The following is a 23,030-nucleotide window of genomic DNA, read 5'->3' as shown; positions in this document are numbered from 1 at the left end:
CCAAAACCAAAAACAAACAAAAAACACAAATAACTAAGACCAGAACCTGCACTAATTTCCCAGGGCTCACTAAGGTACTTACTGTATTTATATTTAGGGACCAAGGGGCTCTGGACATTCCCACTATTCACTAAGGAATGAGTGGCAAGAGAAGTTCAGTAACCAGCAGAAGACAGAACAGAAACAGTCTGCTTCAGCACTTCGTAAATTTCCTGTTGCTCCCTCCCCCCATTAAAAAAAAAAACATACCTGGAAAAAGGAACACTAAGGAAATAATCTGAGAAAAGAGTTTTCACCCTCTGTAGCATAAAATGTTCACACGACTTTCTGACATTCATAGCCAAAGCCCAAACTAACGCTGAAATTTGGCAACAGCCCCTTGTGGCAGGGGCTGATTTCCAAACACATGACCGAGCAATCCAGTGAGTAACTGAACTGATGACAGCAGCATGTCCAGTACTCGAGGAGTAAAGATGCTTATTAATTCCACAGGTTCCCACCCCCACCCAGCCCACAGTGCAGAGCAGGCCCTCAGCAGCCCAGCTCCTCACCTCCACGATCCCGTGGCTTATGGTGCCATACTGCCTCTTCCTCAGCATCACCAGGCTGATGACGATGACTGTGGCAATGGCCACTGCGATGACCAGCAGGCCAATGAGGGCACTACTACTCAGACTGAAGTCCTCCCGCAGTGGGCCCACAGATTCCTACGTAACAAAGCAGATGTGGAACAAAGTCTCAGTGACCATCTAGCAGCCGTGAGGCAAGTAACTCACTAAGGGCCACGCTCCTGGAAGGGTGAGCCCCTAAACCCAAAGCAGCACCAAGATCCTGCTTCGCAGGGAACCACGCGTATGCAGAGAACGCCCACTCTTCCCAATCTCCATGGAGATTCTAATTTTAGCTTTCTTATCCAAAAGTATGGGATGCTGAGGATGAGGGACCCTTATTAACTCAGGCATCTCTCCTGCTTTCTACTTGAACTGAGAAGGTCCAGAGGAGAAATACCTAAGACTGACAGGAAACCTTAGGTTCTGGAGCTAAGCACGTACCCGCTCTTCCTCAAGGCCTCCAACTCTCTCGGCATTGAAAATCATTTCCTTAACATCCAGAGTCTCGTCAATGACCTGAAACAGTCATGAGAACGTCGGCAGTGAGCGCCTGGGTGAACGGGGAGTTTGGTATTTGCTGCCTCCTTCCTCTGCTACCTGCTGCTTGATGGAAGGAAGCAGGTACCTGTGGGACTTCCATTAACCAACCAGTTCTGTCACAGCCTTCCAAATCCACTCCCCAAACCCCTAATGAAGGGGCAGGTATGGAGGGAAGACTATATTATGGCAGCTGGTCCTATATGCGTTTTCCTTCAAGTAACCGTTGTGGAGACGTATTTCAGAACACATTGCCAAAAAGCCACATTTAGGCCGGGTGTGGTGGCTCAGTAATCCCAGCACTTTGGGAGGCCGAGGTGGGCGGATCACGAGGTCAGGAGATCGAGACCATCCTGGCCAACATGGTGAAACCCCGTCTCTACTAAAAAATACAAAAAATTAGCCAGGCGTGGTGGCGGGCGCCTGTAGTCCCAGCTACTTGGGAGGCTGAGGCAGGAGAATGGCATGGACCCGGAAGGCAGAGCTTGCAGTGAGCCGAGATCGTGCCACTGCACTCCAGCCTGGGTGACAGAGCAACACTCCCATCTTAAAAAAAAAAAAAAAAAAAGCCATATTTAACTATCAAACTCAGTTGAGGATAATCCAGAACTATAAATGATAGAAAATACTAAGTGAATAAAAGGGGGTATAAACCTAAGGCAGTGTAAGAACAAAACCCAACACTAATCCAAGTATTAACTCTACTCACTTGAAAATGGCCTCTAACAGGTTATTCTTATCTTTAGTTGTAAATTATTTTCCTACTCTATAGCAAGAGATGAGCTACTGCTGAGAAGAGCTCTTTAATCCTTTTCATATCCAGATGCTAAACACCACGGCCAAGTCAGCGGGAGTCGTTGAAGCCCTCCAACCTTCTACCGTGTGGAAAATGAACACAGACGTGCACCTGGAAGCATCTGACATCAGGTCTCTCACTCTAATGAGTCTCAAAAGTAAAGCATGTTGGGCAGAAGAAAGCACAGGCTCACCATGTTTTCATCCACTTTATTCTTACTGTTTATCACTTTCTCTTCGGCACCGATCAGTCCCCCATCCTGCTCTCCCACTCCAGATCCTGTGTGGAGAGAGATCACGGCTGAGTTCCCAAGGACGGCCCATCTCACACCCATTGCACAGAAGCAGCAAACTCCCTCCTGAGGGCCAGTGAGCCCCTCCCACGCACCTCCCCCCACAACTCATCTGTCACCGCGTTCACATGTCTGAGGGTGCCCTGTGCTCTCTGAAGATGAATGAGACAGGCATTTGCAGAGACTGATGGGTATAATGGAGGAGGAGGGAGTGCTTACTTGTCTCCAACTTGGGAAAATGAAATGCAAGCCTTCAGAGAAAATGTTTATTGTAAGATACACAGAAGTGGAGCCCAGAGGCATCCTAGCATGGGAAACACACACCACCATTATAGGAGAAGTGACTGAGTACCTGCTACCCACACCCGGCTGCCACAGCACCCATCCTCACAACAACCTGCACGTTTGCCTTGGACATAGTAGGTGAACCCACAGGGAATTCATTCTGCCTCAAATCCCCTCCCCAACCTCAACTCTTATTTTTCCTTAGAGTTTCAGTTGGTCCTGGGGAGGTTCCCAGGTGATGGCATTTATAATCACAGTTTGTCATTATGGATTTCTTCTTGCATCTCCCATCACACTGAATCCCTCTCAGTGTCGGGATCCTAGATGCTCATATCCTAAGTGGCTATTAGAAGATAAACAGGAAGGAAGCATTCCATCTATAGGCAGAATTCTAATATCAGCATGGAAAGCACCTTTCTCTACATGGAGCAGCAAGAATAGCAACTCTCTTCTTGCCAAGGTCAGACACTGCCTGAGCAACATCACTCGTGTGTGGCGCTCCGAAGGACAGTATCCAAATACGCGGCATGACGATGCAGCACAGACCCAGGGAGGGAACGTGAGAGGCGGTCCTCTATTTTTAGTTCCAAAGCATGTGATTTCTAGCTATCATAAGAATAACATACAGTTCAACATGTATGTCTGTGATATGAGCCTTTTATAACTAGATCAACCTGACAGCATACCTGGCATTCTAAGGTAACTACCTGCAAGTGAGATTTCAACATGAGGACACGCAAAGCACTGCTGTCCCTGGGCTCGTCAAAGGCAGGTAATGGCACAAGGCACAGCCACAGCAGAGCTTCTGCCTCACAACTAGACTTGTTCTTAACACATAGCAATTTGTAACAGCTTCCCCAGTTGCTGAACTTGGAGGCTAGCTAACACAGTGCAGTCAAAAATGATGCAATTTTTCTAAAGCTTCAACTTTAAAGATGTCCACGACTTGATTCTAGTTAAAGCAGAGCCAGCTTTTGTCTCAAAATGCCCATGAAATAGCAATACTGCATTCCAACTATTTGAGAAAGAGGGATCTGGAAGGGTATTGCCTCAGCGAGGATGCTTATGACCAAGCCCAATCAATCGTAATTCTGAGCTCCTTCCATGTTTCTCTCTCGCAGAATTTTAAAGGTCACACGGGCAGGATTTTATTCAAAAAGCAATGTGGCACTAAGCCAACTAAAGGCCTACTGTCGCTGGACACAGTGGCTCATGCCTATAATCCCAGCACTTTGGGAGGCCAAGGCGGGAGGATCGCTTGAGTCCAGGAGTTGGAGATCAACCTGGACAACATGGTGAAACCCCATCTCTACTAAAAATACAAAAACAAACAAATAAAAAAACTAGCTGAGGGTGGTGGCATGCACCTGTCACCCCACCTACTTGGGAGGCTGAGGTAGGAAGACTGCTTGAGCCCCAGAGGAGGAGGTTGCAGTGAGCCAAGATTGCACCACTGCACTCCAGCCTGGGCGACAGGAAGACCCCATCTCAAAAAAATAAAATAAAATAAAGAAGACCTACCACCAGTCCAGACTGTTATAATACACTTTTGGTGGTATAGCCCCCATGTTTCTTTAAAAAAACACAAACAAGTGACTTCAAGACACCAAAGTTAATGTTTAAATTGTCCCAACTTGTAACAGTTAAGTATAAAGGCAAAAGCCGGTTAAACTTCTAGAACATTCATCTTTCTCAACATCTCAGTTATGCTGTTGAATGTCGGCACATTCATCCCCAAGAATAGGCATATCCAAGTAGAATAAAATAAAGCATCTATGCGTAAGTCATTTTCAGAAGATTCAAATCACACTTTTGTGTTCTGAGAACAACCTGTGGCGTAAAGCAGAACACCAGCTTCTTAGCCAGGCAACACCATTTGGCCCATCCATAAGAAGTCTGCCAAAGCCAAGGGCGGGCTCATACAACACACTGTGAACAAGAAGTGCTGAAATGATTCACAATGACTGGGCCGCCCACCCACCTGGGGGACCCCGTGACACCCACAGCTTCGGTAATAAAATCACACGGGCTTAGAGGACAGAGAACTGGGTTCAAATCCTGGTTCCTCCACTTCTTAGAGCAAGTCATGTCATCTCAGAAACTTCTTCAATTATGTAACACAGAAAATAGAGCTAAAAACACTACCCATTCTACAGGGACGTTCAGTGGACTAAGATCAAGTATGCAAAGCATTCCCCATAGTGCTTTACGGAGCGTGAACTGTTTTTGAAAACTGGAGACTCAGTACAGTGAGCTGGGCTGTCTCCACATGTTTGATCCATCGGCTTCTGATGTTCTGAGGAAGGCTACAACTCAGGGGACATAAGACAGCTGGCACAGACAAAAGGCAAGGAGAGCCAAAAAGAAAAGACGTAAATGGGAATTGCAGAGAAAAAGAGGGAAAAGAGAAAGACTCTCCACCTTACTGTAAATAAGGCATATGTACCCAGATACAGCAGTTCACAACCAACCTAAGTTGGAAATACTTCTAAAAATCTACCCCGATTAAAAGAGTCATGAAATCTATTTTGGCTGCTGTGCATTCTCTGACATCCCAGAGGGAAAGCTTAGCATGACCACGCGGTAACCAACGCCACAGAGACTGGCCTCGGAGTGCTGGAGTCAGGTCAGCTAGTTAGCAATATGGAGGTGGGGCTGCTCTGACTCCACCCACAGCCGCGCCGGAAGAAATGAGGTGGGGAAAGCCAGGTGATGGCATGAAACAGAACGTGAAGCTTCAGACACACTGGGGAGTGGAGAGGAATGAAGGTCTTAAAGGGAACATCTTGGACAAACCAACCTTTTTTCATTGGGTGGTACAACTCCGGCTGAGTGTCTAGCAGAAAGGAAAACAATAAAAAACAAAATAAAATAGCACAAAAGGAGATTAAGAAAGAAAATGGCTTCTTTTAAAATTTCTATCTTAGAATTTCTCTATAAAGTGAACAAAAAGTATTCCTCCTTAAAAACACCATGCCTGAACTATCCCACAAACAAAGCAGCAGTAGAAGCCACAGCAAATCACTGGAGGGTATCCTTGATAAGAGAGAAAAAAGTAGGTCTGTCTTGGGCCTTTTTAGGGAAACTTTGGGAGATGCCTGCACTATTTAGCTTAGCCCACATAAATATTTTTCTTAGAAAAAAGCGAAAATTGAAGTCAGTGTTGGTTGTGGTTTGCTGACAGGGAGATAAGGTCCTACTTCAGGTATATCCAAGCTGCCCTGACCCCCAATAAGCACATAAGAAGTTTTCTAAGCATGGCCATGCAACAAACCCACGGAGATTTGGGAATGGCACGGTGCCTCTTCATCTATCTGCCACTTCCTCACATCCTGTTTTATTTCTGAAGAGTCAACTGCTCTGGGATAACTAGTTTAGAAGGCATTTCCGTTAAGGTCTGAAGGCTAACATGGATGTACCTCCATCCCCCTACTCCCAGTCTGATGCCTTCCTGAGGCCTCTGTTCCAGTGCTATATCCCGTCAGGTCTGTGACTGCAGGACCAGATTGGCTTGGGTTCAACTCCTGACTCTCCACTTACAAGCTACATGACCTTGGGCAAGTTACTTAACCTCTTTACACCTCAGAATCCCCACTTGGGGACACTCGACTACCCACCTGCGAGGGTTACTGTGAGGATGGAGAGCATCCGCTGAGGTGCTTAGCTAACGCAGGCATCTAGTAAGGACTATGGCATAGCTGTGGGCCATTCTTAACTTTACCCTATCAGCAGCAACAGCAACAAACAGAACTGACGAGGGGAACTACCCTCAGGGCACTGGGCTCAGCAACTTGTTTATTTCTGGAGCAGGCTCACAGCTTTTAGAGATCCTCTTAGACACTGAGAAGCAGCAAGGGAATAGAGGGAAGAACGTCTGCCCAGGAGCCAGAGACCAGCTTCCTACCCCACCCCATGTCAGAGATATGACCCTGCACCAGCCCTGTCACCTCCTCAGCCTCTCCAGCACCTACCTCCCAAGACAGCTGGGCAAAGGTAACAGCCTAACAGGAAGGGGCTGTTTCAACTGCCAAGTGCCTCCCACATGTAAGAAGTGCACAAGTTGGAAGAAGTGGGGGTTTGAAGCCACCCATCTTGACATAGGAGAATTAGTCTTAACCTCATGGTGACATTGACACCAATGATTTGAAAGCATCTAGCAGGGTCCTTGCACACAGTAGGTGTTCAATGAATCCGGTCTCCCTTCCCCTGACTCTCACAGGAACACCATCTCCCAACTCAATTTGGTTTTCAAAACATTGACTTCAATTCTCTCATTTTGTCCTCCCTCTGCTGCCCAGAAGTGGCACCGTCGCCCATACACACCTTCATTCTCAGGTAAGGCTGGGAAGGGGTGGAAGGGGTGGAACGGCGGGATCTCCTCACTCTCCTCAGAGCTCACCCGGACGTCCACAGGGGTCTCTGAGATGGAGGCAGTGAACTGGTCCACGTCTGCACGCTGCTCCTGAAGGAGCTCATCTGATGAAGACAGGGCAGGGGACAGAGAGCAGGCTTCAGAAGGGCCTGGTGTCCAGGCACAGGATGCTCTAGAGCTCCAAGACCCACTGTCGCTCCCAGCTCCTGCCTCAAACACCTTCCCTGATTCTGTGGCACCACAGAGCCCCAGCACCAGGGACCCCAGGGCGTCGTCCCACGCACCCCTGCCTCCACCTCCACACTCCAGTTAAGTGGTATCCACAACACCACAGATTTGGGGGTTTTTAAAAACTGTACATATTTAAGGTATACAATATAATGATTTGATATACATATACACCGTGAAATAATGTCTGTAGTCAAGCAAACACACACATCACCTTCCAGAGTTACTTTTTTAAAAAATAAGAATACCCCAAATCTACTCTCAACACATTTTTAGTATATAGTACGGTATTACTAAGTACAGTCCTCACGCTGTCCATCCCATCTCTAGACGTATCCACCCCACGTAACTACAAGTACCGCTTCACACCCTCTGACCTACTTCTCCCCGATGCCAGTTTTCAATACTGACCACACACCATGACTCCCAGGCCCAAATTCTGGACCTACCGCCTGACCTCGGCCGCACCTAAATCCTACTTAGGTCTCCACATAACACCCAACAGAAATGTCTATCTTAACATGTATCAAGACAGCTCCGGATTTCCTTCTCCAGCTCAGTTGGCCATGGTACCACCATCCCCGAGCTGCCCACAGCGGAACCCTAAGTGCAATTCTTGATGCCGCTCCCCCAGCCGCACACGCAGCCCTGGGCACAGCCCCACACACTCCCCTCAGAACACATCCTAGAGACCGTCCCCAGCTGTCCCTGGGGCGCTCCTTCTCCTGCCCCATCACCCCTTCAGTGCATACTCCCAACAGCGCTCTCCTGGATTTCTATAATCGCTTCCTGGCTGGTTTCTAATTTTAATCGACTCTACACAAAGCAGCCAAGTGAGCTTTTAAAAATTCATAATCCAGATCTAGTCTCTCCCTAGCTGAAAATCCTCTAACGGCTTCCCATTATCCTAAAATAAAAACCAGACTCCTTGATTTTGCTGACATTTCTTCCTGATCTGGTCCCTGAATACTTTGGCCGCATCCCCTTTGCCATGTTGTAGCCACACTGATCTACTTAAATGTGATGCCTGACTTCCACCTGGGGCCTTTGTAGCTGCCACTCACTCTGCTACCAACGTCCTCTCCCACTGTGATCTTACCATTCGGATCTCAGGCCACCATCCCCAGAGCCAGCCGCCCCGATCAGCCGCTCTCTACCACTCTGCCCGAGTTTTAACTCTGCACAGCACTTATCACCACCCGACATTTATTTTCTTGTTTTACTGTCTGTTTTTCTCCTATCGTCACATGAACTCCAGCAGGTACTATCTGCTTGTGGACCATTTTACTCTGTGACACACAGCAAACATAATAAAACTTGTTGAATAAATGAAGAAGATAAAGACTGGGAGAGGAAAAGGAGGTGAGAATTATATAAAATCAGGTGCCTGGAATAATCAGAATTAAGGAGGAAAATGGTAACAGGAAATCTCCTAGTCTCTTGCAATTTCATACCCCAGATATTCTTTCGCTAACGGAGTGAAGGTCAGTGAAACCCAAGGCTCCATGGCTCACGGCCAGTGCAGCTGTCCTTGGTTCCTCCTTCACCTTGCCATGGAAGCTCCAGTGGATTCCAGGCTTCTGAAGCCAGGGTGTGCTAATGCCCCACGTCACAGGCCTTGCTTGCTCATGTCTCTCTACTCTTGCCTAGCTTTCCCTCCTGAGCCTCTGCAACAAGTCCCACATGACCTTGACACAAACAGCTGGTACCCACCAATTTCCTCTTGAATTTCTTGGGCTACATAAGGTACTTTGTAGAGCAGAGAGAGGCTTTGGTTCCTTCTTTCTTCAATCACGTGGAGATGTGTCATCACCTGGAAGCAGAGTTAGGGTGCAGAGGTGTTGTGACTGAAAACAACTAGGCCAGCTGGAACCTGCAGCTGGAACATCGACACAACTTCTGGAAAAACCACTTTACAAAGTATATTCTCTACAGAGTCTAGCAAAGCAACTGGTCAGGGGAAATGTACTACTCCTCACTCCATATTTACTGACTGCTAAAGTATAAGAACGTGTTCAGCCTGGGCGTGGTAGCTCACACCTGTAATTCTAGCACTTTGGGAGGGTGAGACAGGAGGCAGGCATAGTACTGTGTGCCTGTAGTCACAGCTACTTGGGAGGCTAAGGCTGGAGGATCACTGGAGCCCAACAGGTTTAGGCTACAGTGAGCTATGACTGTGCTACTGCACTCCATCCTAGGCAACAGAGCAAGATCCTGTCTCAAAAAAAAAAAAAAAGTGTTCGAACTGTATAATTCCCCCAGCTGATGTGAGAATTTATCTAAAGAGAGTGCTCCAAGTTAAGAGACAATTTACTAAAAAATGGCCACTAGCTACTGGATTTTCATTCGAGGCACTTAATACTAATCATATTGAGTTTAACAACAAAAAAAAAGAACCCCAATTTGTACAATGCTGAACGTTCTGTAAGGTTTTGCTGAGTGAAAGAAGAGAGTCAGTCGATTTCTACCACTGGTCAGATTAGATGGGATTAAAAAAGACTGAAATTACTGGCTGAAAAGTAGACTTGGCAACACAGGGAACTATTATGGATTTTGCTTAGTGAAGCAATTGCTTAAATGATTATTGTGGTAAATAAAGAATTAGTTTATTCCTATTTAACTGTTATTTTTTGAAAAACTCATGCTGAGGTATAAATAAACCTGATTTTAAGGGGGTGATACAGGGAGACTCATCTACCACAGCTCACTGCCTTTTCTGAATGCAAAAGTTCTTACTAAGGTTATTCATTTAAAAAAAAAAGCCATTAGAAGTGGTCACTATTTTTACAGCTTTTCGGGATGGAAGTGAAAGGTGACTTGGGCTAGCATCCACCCCAATGACATGGCGAGGTGTGTTGCTGCAGCTCCCATAAGCAAAGCAAAGTTATCCCTGCCTGGTTAGACCTGCAATTACCAACCTTTTCCTAAAGAGGGCGCTGGAAACCAATGGATTAATTACATGGTTGAATTGAAGCCATTAACATGAAGGGTCAACATGGGAAAAAAAAGCTAAATGGAAAGATGCTTTTATTGTAGACTAATATCTCTCTGACCTTTCAAAGCAAGGATGAAAGTAATTTAATTTTATATTTGCCATTGTGTCAATCAAGGAAAGCGCAAGAGTGCCTTGAAGAAAAAATGCAAATGGAGCCAAAATGCAACACCCACAGGTTCAGCAAGCGTTGTCCTGCTACACCTCCCCAGAGGAACAGGTAGCCGTGTGAGAGAGGACGGTTCATACACTCACAGAGGACTAGAACCACAGGGTGGGAGACTGGAAATTAGTGTCTCTACAGCAAACCACTGGCTATAGTATGGGGTAAACTCATATCCAGACAAGTAGGTATGGCACAAGTTACAACAGGCTGAACATCTGCAAATTTTTCTAATGTTTAGATAACAGAATAGGGAACAAGGCAGAAGGTAAGCTTTGCCAGAATTACAGCTAAGAGCAGACAGTAAGTAGCAGACAGGAGAGCTGGGTTTTCTCCCCAAAGGTGTTTTAAGATGGGAAGTTTCTACTTCCCACATTACTTGGTGTGGAAGCTTGATCTCACTTGCAGGAATTCTCTATTTACTATACTGATCAAAATCTCTCCTTCCCTTCTACTCTCACACAAAACTGGCTAAAATACAACACAATAATTTAATTTTAAAACAGGAAGTTTGGAAAGTGATTAAGTCTTTTCAAAAATCAAGTAGACCCCAAAAGCAAGAGAACTGTTTGAACCCGGGAGGCGGAGGTTGCAGTGAGCTGACATGGCGCCATTGCAGTCCAGCCTGAGTGATAGAGTGGGACTCCGTCTCAAAAAACAAACAAAAAAAAACCCACAAAACACCTGCTCTTCACTATCTCTACACTAGCGTGTGAGCTGCTCAAGGGCACTCAAGGGAGTCAGCCCGGCAGCACTGAATGCCATTGTGGAGTCTGGCACTCAGACAGACCCCAGCTCCACAAATGGAGCAGCTCAGCTCCAATACCCCAAAGGCCTTTAGGCACGTTTCCTTTTCATCTTCACACACACACCAGCTGTGGGGAAGGAGGATTTCTGGACCGACAGGCCAGCACCCGTGCAGTGAGCCCATGTACCGTGGCACTCACAATTGGCACAGCACTGTATTTACAATATGAGAGGAAACAAAATAAGATCAGCGTTGTTACTATAAGGCCCTCTAGGAAAACTAACAGGATGGGCTACGAGACTTCCTGTTTACACGGAAGCTAGCAGTCTTGTAGGCAAGTTCATTTTTATGAATATAAGAAAGTAAAACTCAAGTTAATATATGAACACCACCAATATTAGAAATAGGAACCAGAAACAAACCTCTATAGATGAAAGTAAAGCTGGACAAAACCTAGGAATGTAGAAGTGTCTGTCTAAACAAAAACTATACTGCACAAAACAAGAGACCAATTTTTAAGATCTGCTTGATAAATATACCTAGAAAATGATCTTGAATATTGGTTCTGGCAATACTTAAATCAGAAATAAATAATATAAAAAAATCGGAAATTGTTTAAGTACAAAGTAGTTAATACAAAAAAGTATAAAAAAAGATGTTTTAAAAATAGTACCCTTGCAAAAACCAGCTCATGTACCCAATGTCTTTGGAAATCAAAAATCATTTTCTAAGGACTAATAACAAGCACAACTAGCAGTCCTGTTCAACCAGTAGTGCTGTTCAACCATGAGTCAAGGCATCATGTTTCCCACTGGAAACGCCCTCACGGCAACAATTTCTACTACATCTACTGTACCTGGGATTTCATCTGGGCCGCCTTTTCTGGGTCAACAGCCAACACATGCTGGTAATGACGGATGGTATGCAGGCGATCTTTGTTTTCAGCACGGACATAACGCCGTAAGGCCTGGAGAATGCGATGAGGCTGCAAGAGAGAACAGTTGTTTTAATATCCAGAGACTAGAGAATTGAAAATAGGCAGGAAAACAAAAGCTTAAAAAGTTCACTTAAGAATGTAAAGCTCAGCTAGGCACAAGAATGAAAGCTGTAACTCTGAAAGCTTTTTTAGCTTACCAAGTAACTAAAAAACTGTCTAGGTAAAATAGCAAAACTAAGTTCTAAAGTTATATCGGCTCCTTAACATACAGTATTTTCCAGAATCTCCAGCCCACTGTTCTCTTCAGATCTGTCCTTTTTCCTGGCTCAGCCTCTGACGTCTGAATCACAAGCTAGGTAGTCTCCCGTGTCTCCCAAAGAGAGAAGACTTGAACTGGCTTACTTAAGGAGACAAATATCCTCCTAATTCTTTCCATCCCCCAAAGCAAGACAGGTTAGTGTTAAGGGACAAAATCATTTGAGACCACTCACACAAGAGTTTCAGAAGAAATTACTTTATCCCTTTCTTCATAATCTTATTTACAATGTAACTTCTTCAAAAGTCTTCATGAAAAGCATGTTTCCATTCTTTGAAAGGAAGTTCAATAACTGGATAATTACCAATCAATTTCCCAAGGTTATACTTTTCTAGTGTAAAACACTTTCACATCACAGGTGGTATACACAGGCATAAAGCGATGTCATGCTTAGCATATATACATAGATATTGGAATGTAATACCTTTTCCTCCCTAATCGTCTTAGCTTCAGCTTTGCCAGAACTAGTCATACAAATGTCACTTTTACTGACCTGAGTGTCATACACTGGTCCCCTACATACACCACCTCAGGACAGGCAGCACTAGGCGCAGGACTCATCAATGATTTGGCTCTGTCTGTGACTCACCCGTGGTGGGTCAGACTGCAAGGCAGCCAGGTAGTTCTCCAGAGCCATCCGACGGCGGTCGTTCAGCATAGCCTCCACTCGGGCCAGGTGAGTCTCCACCAGCTGCTGCTTCTCACTGGCTGCTTCCTTCTCTAAAGCTTTAACCATGGCTTGGAAGTGCTAAACCGAGAGAGCAGGAACCACATATGATTTGTGGCACCCGGAGGAAGCATAAGCAAGCAACCTTAGACCGCAGTGCTTCTCCTGTCAGTGCCCGTGCAAGACAGTAACAGGTTCGGAGATTGGAGCAAGGGTAGGATCCACAGTCTACTTCATTCTACCTTCATTCTACTTCTATCAGGAGAATTACTTCCTTCTTTAAAGAGAGCAAGTTAAATCTCAGTGTCAGAGGGCTTCCTTAATATAAGTATAACTGAAAGTGCTAGTGCCTGCAAGCCCAAGGCCTCAATATGCACTATAAAAAAAGGAACACTGTCCTTCCCACATTGCAGCAAGGCACCAACTTCCAAACCCTGAGACGACTGACCAATGGGAGATATGTGGTAGGTAAGTTCTGTTGAAGCATTCCTGTCATTAGGTTGGTGCAAAAGTAATTGTGGTTTTTGCCATTACTGTCAATAAAATCATGAAGGGCACGTTATCTGTGAGGTATCCGGCCAGGTTTACAGGTACAGTTTAAGCCTGCTGAACTAAATTTCCCTGAACAAAATGCATTGGCTTCTGTAAGAATTAAAATTGTTAGATATTCTAAATGATCAATAAAAAAGGTTGTTAAAATTACTTTTAACACTTTATTAAAGTGTTAACATTTGGAGGAAAGACATTTCAGCTAAACATAAAATGATTTAAAATTTACACAATCAGTTTTGTAAAAACCAAATCAGTCCTGGAAATTGCTATCCCTATTCTTAGCAACACTCTTCTACTGAAGGGGAATGCAGTTTGCTGCTATGATTTTAGTTATAGTCGACAAAGTTAGAGATGAATTGTATCAGAGATCTTTATTTTCTATCCTTTGACTTTCAATTAGTCTTAAAAAAATTCAGTACTGCTGAAAAACAAGTCACAGTCTAAGATTGAAAATGGCAGAGGACTTTTGCCAGGAAAGCAGAATTAACAAGAGGAGCTGAGCTAAGGTTACCTTCTGGCATGAATTAGGTGCGCTCTGGTGGCGGTCTGGTTTTCTTCTACCATAGGTAGCAACATGTGAGGTGAAAAAGAAAATAGGCCAGCTGCAACTTCCTTGTAAGCCCTCACCTAAAAGGAGGTGGTGTCCAATTCTAACTTCGTTGGGAATGGGGCTCTGACCGTATTTTCCAGTGGTGAGGCTGAAAGCTATGTCCCTGGAGAAGGCATCTTACCTGAATCAGAGTCTGCCTCTCTGCTTTGGGGAGGTTCTTCGCTTGAAGCTCTGCCTCTTCCCATTCCTTCTTTACCTAGAACAAAGGTCGAAAACACTGTCAGCAGTGATTAGTACCCTGAAACAACTCCTCCAGTTTCTAAAAATATCGTCAGATGCTAAATCTAATAGGAAACTACAAAAGGAAACCAATCACATGATGCCTTATGAGCTCAGCATTGTTATGCCACAGAAGGTTCTAGGCCTCAACTATCCCCAGATGGAGCCTCAATTCCATGACCTCTTTGTTACATAACCTTGGGTAAGTTATTTAAAAGTCTCTGTGCCTTAGTCTCCTCACCAAAAAAATTGAGGTTAATACCTACTTTTCAGAGCTGATGTGGATAAAACAATGAGCATTTTTCAAACGGTAAGCCCAGCATGGGACTGTGTGGGATTGGGGTGGAGCTTAGGCCTAGCAAGACATTCCCTTTTCAATTCTCTTTCAATCCTGAGTAAATCCAAAAGAAAAGATGCACTTTGGTGTTCCTGCTGCTCTCTTATAACCCTTTTAAAGGAAAAGAAACACCTGAGACTCAGAATCTTCCACAGACAGCAGTATCTGGCTAGCATGTATTCGGACATGTTTGCTTTCATCGAATATATTTGTATGGTTGGTCACTTTCTTCTCATGGCAAATGGTACTTAGCTTTTTATTGATAACAGTGATACAAAGTTTCCTTCTTTAAAATAAAAGAAATTTTAAAGCAAGTTAATTGCCCAAAAAAAAAAAAAAAAAAAGGCAGATAACAGTATAGGAAGTACTCAGCAGAGTGTCTGGGACATGCTAAGTGCTCAGAGGGTAATTATATTATTATCTAGATGCAGGTGGGGAAGAAGTCCACCCAGAAGGCAGGTCCACTGGTAACTCTCTCCTGCCTCACCAGTCCTTACACATCAGCATGACAATCTAGGAGAAGCTATTACTTTTCTTCATCTATGAGAACCATGCTACCCAGAGCCAAGTGCCATGAAGACGAAGGAATTGTCGAGGTTTACCCTGTCCATTCGGTTGCGGTGCCGAATCTCCAGCTGCTCCTTAGCCTTCTGGAAGCGAGCATGCTCATTATCATCTGCAGAGGTCTCGAAATACACATCAACGTCATTGGTTGGCAGAGGAGTTGGAGGAACTGAAACAAAATTACAGAGGGAGTTCTCTTTGGGATCAGGTGCACTGTGCTCTAGGAAGAAAACCCAGCTCAGGACCTGCAGAATGGACTCAATTTGTTCTGTGGCATTCTCTAAGCGCAGGGTGCTGCTATCTGCCAAGACTTCACTTGGTTAGATTACAGTGGGCAATCTTCCTTACACAATATCCATCAACCATGTCAGACCATGCTAATACAGCAATTTATTGGCAGCTACAGCACCACCAATGAGGCATCTACTTAAGACCTCAGGGCTGAAAAAGAGGTGCTTTCTTCTATACCTTCCCTTCAGTGCTCGAACCCTGGAAACCTAAACAATAGCTACTTTATTGCTCATAACTGAGCATCTGAACAGAGACAAGGGCAGAAATCAGACCCTGTAGAGGCACTTTTATGCAATTCTCTATTTTTGAAGACATTTATTACTCAGGTACCTCCGCTCTTCTGGCTATCTTTGAGTCTTAATTTAAAATGGAAAACAGGCTCAACTGAATGTTCTTTGCATATACGCTGGGTAGAGAACGTCCCAATCACTCCAGCTGTAATTTTGAGTTTTCAGTATCACTGAAGGACTCTCAGTGCCACCAAAGTGACAGAACCAACAAAGATAAAACTAAGTTGCTCTATTTGACAAGGACACCTTTCACCGATATGAAGATAGGGCTTTTTGATCCATGACACTGACCAATAGGGCTTCCCAAGCGTTCCCCAGAGCACAGGTCTATTGGAGCACCTCCGACTGCTGGACGGGCATACTCTTATAGGGCCCAAACAAGTGAGTGTCTGCACAATGGAATTTAGCCTGATAAGGGAAAGGACTAAGATGGCAAGTTTACTCAGTCAGCCTCTCAAGACATACCTAAGGTAACCCTTACTAGCCTAATTCATACAAGATTTCCCAAGCTGGTGTGGACTTGCTTGGTAGATTATGACACAATTTCAGAGCTAAGTGGAGAGTGAATGGCAAGATTCAACCAATTTTTAATTCAGAAGCAAATTCACCTAATTTCTAGAATTGCATCATTTTAATACATTAAAACAACTGTATAATTGATGAATATAGCTACAAATTAGCCAGCCAGTTCAACTTTTTCTGTCGGAAGCATCTTTTGTTTGCCCCTTTGTTTAATAGAACTAAAAATGACAACTAAAGTCATGAAGAATATGAGCCCTATGTAAGTTTTAAAAGGATGTCAATATCCCACTTTCAGATTAACTAAATTAGAATCTATAACTTAGTAAACGCCATTCCCCAAGACACTCGGAAGCTCAGTGAAGGAGAACTTCAAGCACTGCAGTCCATCGTGCAGATCAGCGACACGTGCCTGTGCTGTAAAGGCCTGAGCGCTGGAGACGGAGCCTTTGGCTCATATAGCTGGACTGGATAAAGATAACAGCAAACACTGGCTGCTTCCACCCTCCCTGGGACCAGAGTGGAGAGGACAGTGGGCTGAAAGGCTTTTTTCTGAAGACACCCTGGGTGCCTGTGGAATCACCCACTCACAAAGCCGGCACATCCGCCAGCCTCAGCCCCTTCGAAAAAGAACAAAAACGTTCCCACTGGAAGGAAACCTGATGCTTCTCAACCTGCACAGCCCCCAGGCAGAGGCCCCACAAGAGCATGAACACTGCTTCTCCGAGGCAAATCTTATCCAAGCCACAGCAAACAGGAGTTTCACAGACCTGCCACTCCATCATGTCTCACAGCACCTCCTAGCTGACCCTTCAGGTAGAGCTCGCCGCCTCCACACTCACTGGCATTCCTCAGCCTTCAACCCAAGTTTTACAAAGTAGTAAGTCTCACAATCATTTCTATTTCTAAATCTTTCCTGAGAACGCAAAGTTTATTCACCAAGGTTCCCTAAGGACTCTTTTTTTTCACCTTTCAACTGTTAACAGAATAAATCAGCTTTCCTGGAGTTGGAAGGGAAGCACTCAAAGCATTGCCGTATTACATTAAGATTTGAAAGATCTTTTGGTAGAAGGAAGGAAGAGGGAACATGAAGAGATTTGAATGAAAATCCATCAGAGGTATAGCCAAATCCTTCATAGCAAATTATTATTCCAACAAATTCCAGAGTAGGAAAAACTGTCTGGCCTGAGGATTTTCCTAATGTGTAGGTTAGTGCTGCAAGGTGAGAGTGTGAAGGTCTTAAGGAGAAAAAGGAGTAGCTGTGGAGAAAAGGGAAACTCTTGGTAGAAACTCTTCCTACCCACGTCCAGCATAAACCCAACTCAACTGAACCAGTGACCTTCCTGTCACACCAAAGCACATACCAGCTAAAATCCTCTCACTTCCTAAAGCTGTGTGACCCGGTTGCACAATATTGAAGAAACACAGTGAGTCACTACCACTTGGCTGCTAGCTCTCTTCTAGAGTGCATTATGCAAGATATTTCAATATTCTAGACTGTCCAAAGTACTTCATTGTCACTCCTTTCAAGAGCAGGCATCCCGTGAGCTGGCATGCATCACAGGGGTCAGAGACAGGGCAGTTCAAGACAGGGCAGTTCAAAGACAGGAACGTTCAGTGCCTCTAAGCTAGAGCCAGCCCAAGGCACAGCTGCCTTCCCCACCAACACTACAGTGGCCCGGGGCCTGCAGACTCCACAGCCGGACGAGAAAGGACAAGCCCCTGGCCGTGCCGCCCGCTATACCAAGGCGGGTGTGCACCACCACCACCAAGCACCACCAGACGCACGGTGAGCACAGGACATGAGAACTGAGCTTACCACTGCCGGCAGGAGAGCAAAGCCTAGACCTAGAAAGCACAAAGATGAGGGGAAGACGACCGACAGCAAACACCCAAGTGGGCAGGGACACCACACAGATGCGGCCACGAGGACGGCGGGGAGACGGACGCCGGACAGAACGGTGCTGCCGCACAGGACCAGCGCAAGGCGGGACTTACTCATCGCTTTACACACAGCCATACAATAATCCTCAGACTCAAAATTGTTCCTGTTGCCGCCGCAGCCGCCATATATAAAGCGCACGCACTTTCCCTTGGAGAGGTCGAAGTACCAACGAGGCATCACGGCCCGGCAGGGTCCCGTCATCGCCTCCTGGGAGCAGACAGCTGTGTGAAAACGGTCAGAGTGTCAGCAGGACAGAGGCAGTGACGTCAAATGTTTCAAAATGCTACAGGCCAGCAAGCCGGGGAATGGGCTGGGGGAGGCCTGAGATAGGACAGAGCCCAGAGGCCCTGGCTGGCAGAATGCTCCAGCTCAGGCCAGCTGTGCTGAGGACAAGTTGCTTCCCCATGGAGCAGAGACATTTAGGAACTGGGATAAATATTTTTTTGGCACCCTCTGGAGTCTAGATCTAAGTTTAGATTGACGTAGAGCAATCCCTTTGTCTCACAGCTGTGAGAGCCTCGCATTTCTGATCTGTTCAGTGGAGTTATCTGCCTAGTCTGTCTACTCAGGAGACAATGTGAGTGGAAAGGCTGTTTTAAGTGGTGATACTGGAGCAAAGACTAAAGCACCTAGAACAGACAACTGTTTCCCTTTTTTTGTTGTTGTTGTTGAGACGGAGTCTCGCTCTGTCGCCCAGGCTGGAGTGCACTGGCGGGATCTCAGCTCACTGCAAGCTCCGCCTCCCGGGTTTCTGCCATTCTCCTGCCTCAGGCTCCCGAGTAGCTGGGACTACAGGCACCCGCCACCTCACCTGGTTAGTTTTTTGTATTTTTTAGTAGAGATGGGGTTTCACTGTGTTAGCCAGGATGGTCTCGATCTCCTGACCTCGTGATCCGCCCGTCTCAGCCTCCCAAAGTGCTGGGATTACAGGCTTGAGCCACCGCGCCTGGCCTTGTTTCCCATTTTTATGTTCTCTGAGGCAAATCATAAACTTCTCAACTGGTTAAGTAATTTCCCCCAACTTGGGTCCTAAATAATTCTTCAGATCTTAATTGCTTTCAAATATACAATCAGCAGGAGGCTGCATGTTACTGGCTCTGGAACTACTGCAACCTTTTCTTGTTTTAATTGGCAAGATGAAAAAAACTGCAGGCCCTAATCTGTTACCAGCAGGTCAATAAATTTCACCCTCCCAACTAAAACATCTGGACAAATAGGGCAGCCTACAGATTAGAACAAACTCAGGAAAAGAAAAATCAAGAAAGCCAGTTCTATTCTAAGAGGCCAGGACTTGAGTGGTATCTAAGAGGGGAGCTCCCCTTAGGGAGGGAATGTTTTAGGCTGAACGTGGAAGAATCCTGCTGAAGGGCGGACTATGCTGTCTTTCTTACTCTCTAGTCCTTGTTCTCCAATTCAATCCTACACCTTTCCCTGGATATGCCTGCCTGCCCACTTTGTTAAGACGGCACCATCACTGCACTGAAGAGCTGAACTCACCTTCAGTGCAGAGATACCACACCTTTCCTTCTATGACTGACTTACCTGTAACAGACTCAATGCAAAAGTCTAAGTGAATAATTACCATGTGGATTTCAAAGCCATGGCTCTACATGGGGTTACCTTTGACGTCGTGAGTAATTTCCTTGTCTGACATGGTGCCATCGCTGTTGGGTTCAGTGGGGTTCTCCTCATTGTAGTCATCTCCTTTAAAGGTGTCGTAGTAGTAATCTCGGTCTTCCACCACTTCCTCCCCTTCTTCCTCATCCTCATCATCCTCATCCACAGCTGCTTCTGTGAAATCTTCCAGATCTGCTTCAGTAGGAAATTCACTGAAGGCCAAAATAGAAAAAAGGAAGGTTAATAACTCCTATGTGCAAAGCACAACAATGGGTCCCGTCTCTATTCTGAAACACAAAAACAGACGCAGGAAATAAGCTCAACACACATTTCACTGCGCCACTAAGCCCCTGAGTCCAGCTACATCAGCAAACGGGAAGCATTTGAATCTAATCAGGATAAAACAGTAAGACAAATCCAAATTCAGGGATGTTATGTTAAACAAATGGCATGGACTCTTAAAAAATATCATAGTAACCTGCAGAAAATAACACAGCCCAGAATGACGTAAACACAAAAGTCACAGGTACTCCCTGTGATTGGCGACGGCTAGAATGAAATGTTAAGCTTAATCAACTCTAGCAGAACACAAAGGAATGCCCAGCTTATCCAGAAGTGAGGGACTAGCAGCCAGCAGCCATCTTTACCAAAGGGCTAACGAAAAGGCAAAATGACTTCACAGCTCAAAGTAGAAGTTACCTTTTATAAATATCATAGTCTTCCTCTTCCTCCTCTTCTTCTTCTTCCTCTTCCTCCTCCTCTTCCTCCTCCTCTTCTTTTGATACAGACCCAATAATCTTTGTCTGAGGGCAGCACACATATTCAGTGCCATGGAACTGGTCTACCCCACATGGGAGCAGCATGCCGTAGCTATATAAGGTCATTCCCTGAGTCAGACACGCCTAAAATAAACCCACAGACCATATCAGAACATACTCCAGAGTAAATGTAGTCAAATACACTCTGATCTCTACCCTCATCCAAAATAAACCCCTATCAAATAACTTTGCAATGCTTTCTCTTATGAACACATAAATTTTCTGTCAAAAAATTGTAATATTATTGTAAGATTTATACACGTTAATTTACAATGGGAAACATGATCTGGTCCAAAAATACTGAAATCCCAAATGTGGAAAAAAGTAAGGAAAAGAGACGTTTTCTTCTAGTAATGACCAAAGCCAGATAAGGTGGTCAATGTTAATTTATATTCATCACTGTTGCAAGCACTACTACTTCAGTATTTGATCAAAGGAAGACTACTGACAAAAGAGCAGAGCCAACCACATTATAGAAGACAAGAAAGGGTATTTCTTACCACCAGAAAAGTGAGATGGCATGCAATCCTGCCTGTGCATATGTCCAGACCCACATTTTCTATAACTGGCGATTTCCATGCAGGCCTTAGGGTTAGGATGGTTTCCTGGGAGCCTCACCAGCAGCATACAATATTCTCGCTCAGCCACCTCCTTAACATCCTCAACTTCAGGAGCTGCACTGTCAACGCTGAACTGTCCTATACAAATACCTACTTCTCTCCCCAAAATTTCTAACTTATAAGACAGAAGTAATTATAAATCTTAAGGAGATAAGGGCAAAACAAAAGTAACTGAAAAGCATGGTGAGATTTGGAGAAAACTGCTACCTTCTTTCCTAATAGATACAACAAGAGCTGACTTTCCCCCGCTTAGTTCTCTTACCTCTTTGACTACTGTGTGCCAGTGCTGGTGATTCTCGCACACCTCCATCCGCTCTTTGTGGAAAAACTGGCACTTTTCTGGAACTAGCAGAACATCACTTACAAATTCACCCACTGGAAAAGAGAACCTTTGTCAAAGTGGATCTGACCACGATTTCAAGGTGAAAATGCCCCTCACTGAAGTTTGTGATGATAGTTTACACAGCCAGGAGCAGTCTAATGTATACGAGCAGGTGCACATCTCGTACCTTCAAAGGCTGACTGGACAGTACAGTTCTAGCCAAGCAGCCACAAGAACTCACCAATCTGTCAAGAGCCATGATGCCACGGACCTCTGAAAAGCCCCCTGACTGCAGCCCTGCTGCAGGGCTACAGCAACACGTGACGGGGAATATAACAGGATCGCCTCCATGCCCACCTCAGACACACACGGCTACTCTCTCTTTCTCTCTCTCTCCATGGCTCTCACTTCCGTAGTTCTGCCCACACCTCTTCTAATCAAATGCCGAAGAAACTAAAACCGGCTGTTCTACTGAAGTACAGATGAGTCTTACTTCAGAGAAAACACAATGTAATAAATGAATCCAGTAAGAATAATCAATGATTAGTTACAAAGGGGCAAAGGTACCTCTACAGTGGGAAGCCCTGGAAAACTACCTTAGCCAGATAACCAATTTAACATACTGATAATGAGCAAACTGGTCTGTGTGACGTCCTACAAAAGACTGTATCACCTACACAGCGTTTCTGCCAAAATATATGTCATTTGAATCTAATCATGCTGAAACAGTAAGACAAATCCAAATTCAGGGATATTATGTTAAACAAATGGCATGGACTCTTAAAAAATATCATTGTAATGAAGGTTTTTGTTTTTAAAGAAAGACTAGGGAACGATTCTAGATGAAATGTAGTATGTGATCCTTTTAAAAAGATATAAAAAAAACACTAGTTGGACACTCAGGAAAATTTCCCAAACATGACAACTGTATTGTCATTATATATAGGAGAATGTCCCTGGCTCTTAGGACAAACCAGCTGAAATACTTAGAAATGAACTGACATGGTATCTCAACTTACTTTCAAATGGTTTAGCAACACAAAAATATATATGAGATGCAGAGAGAGAAAAACATCAGGCAAAATTCGAGAATCTAGGTAGAGGGTATAAAGGTATTCACTATTACACTTTCTAAAACTTGTCCCAAACAGTTGGGACAAAGATACACACAGCTGTTTATTTACGGGGGAAAAAGTGGTATCTGATTTGTTTCCAAATAATTAGGGTTGTGAGGGAGTGGGCCTATAGAAGGAGGAAGACTGGCTCATGAACTGATGATGGTTACACAGCTGGGCAACCAGTACGTGAGGGTGAACGGTACCATCGTCTCGTTTGGCCGTGTTTGTAACTTGCCACAATAAAAGGTTAGAAACATAATATAC

The 23,030-nt window shown here is 44.9% G+C and overlaps 1 protein-coding gene across 4 annotated transcripts in view; it reads right to left on the bottom strand.

The window, feature by feature from the left end:
* APLP2 (amyloid beta precursor like protein 2) overlaps window positions 1-23,030 on the bottom strand; it is a 73,178-nt gene that overhangs the window by 2,167 nt on the left and 47,981 nt on the right. The window contains exons 4-17 of one of the 4 annotated variants that reach the window (XM_023185873.1): window positions 21,589-21,701; window positions 20,588-20,790; window positions 19,892-20,100; window positions 18,325-18,492; window positions 15,265-15,395; window positions 14,228-14,302; window positions 12,867-13,025; window positions 11,881-12,009; window positions 8,835-8,934; window positions 6,845-6,997; window positions 5,322-5,357; window positions 2,138-2,223; window positions 1,053-1,127; window positions 552-707 (exon numbers count right to left, since the gene is read on the bottom strand). In XM_023185873.1, the coding sequence (XP_023041641.1) occupies window positions 552-707; window positions 1,053-1,127; window positions 2,138-2,223; window positions 5,322-5,357; window positions 6,845-6,997; window positions 8,835-8,934; window positions 11,881-12,009; window positions 12,867-13,025; window positions 14,228-14,302; window positions 15,265-15,395; window positions 18,325-18,492; window positions 19,892-20,100; window positions 20,588-20,790; window positions 21,589-21,701 (1,793 nt within the window). The remainder of the gene's footprint in view (window positions 1-551; window positions 708-1,052; window positions 1,128-2,137; window positions 2,224-5,321; window positions 5,358-6,844; window positions 6,998-8,834; window positions 8,935-11,880; window positions 12,010-12,866; window positions 13,026-14,227; window positions 14,303-15,264; window positions 15,396-18,324; window positions 18,493-19,891; window positions 20,101-20,587; window positions 20,791-21,588; window positions 21,702-23,030) is intronic. The other 3 variants (XM_023185874.1, XM_023185875.2, XM_023185876.2) reach the window with 3 other exon arrangements.

This window comes from Piliocolobus tephrosceles, chromosome 13, assembly GCF_002776525.5.
Source record: "Piliocolobus tephrosceles isolate RC106 chromosome 13, ASM277652v3, whole genome shotgun sequence".
NCBI classification, from domain to species: Eukaryota; Metazoa; Chordata; class Mammalia; order Primates; family Cercopithecidae; genus Piliocolobus; species Piliocolobus tephrosceles.
Note: the sequence above shows the minus strand (reverse complement) of the source record. Positions and strands in the feature narration are given on the sequence as shown.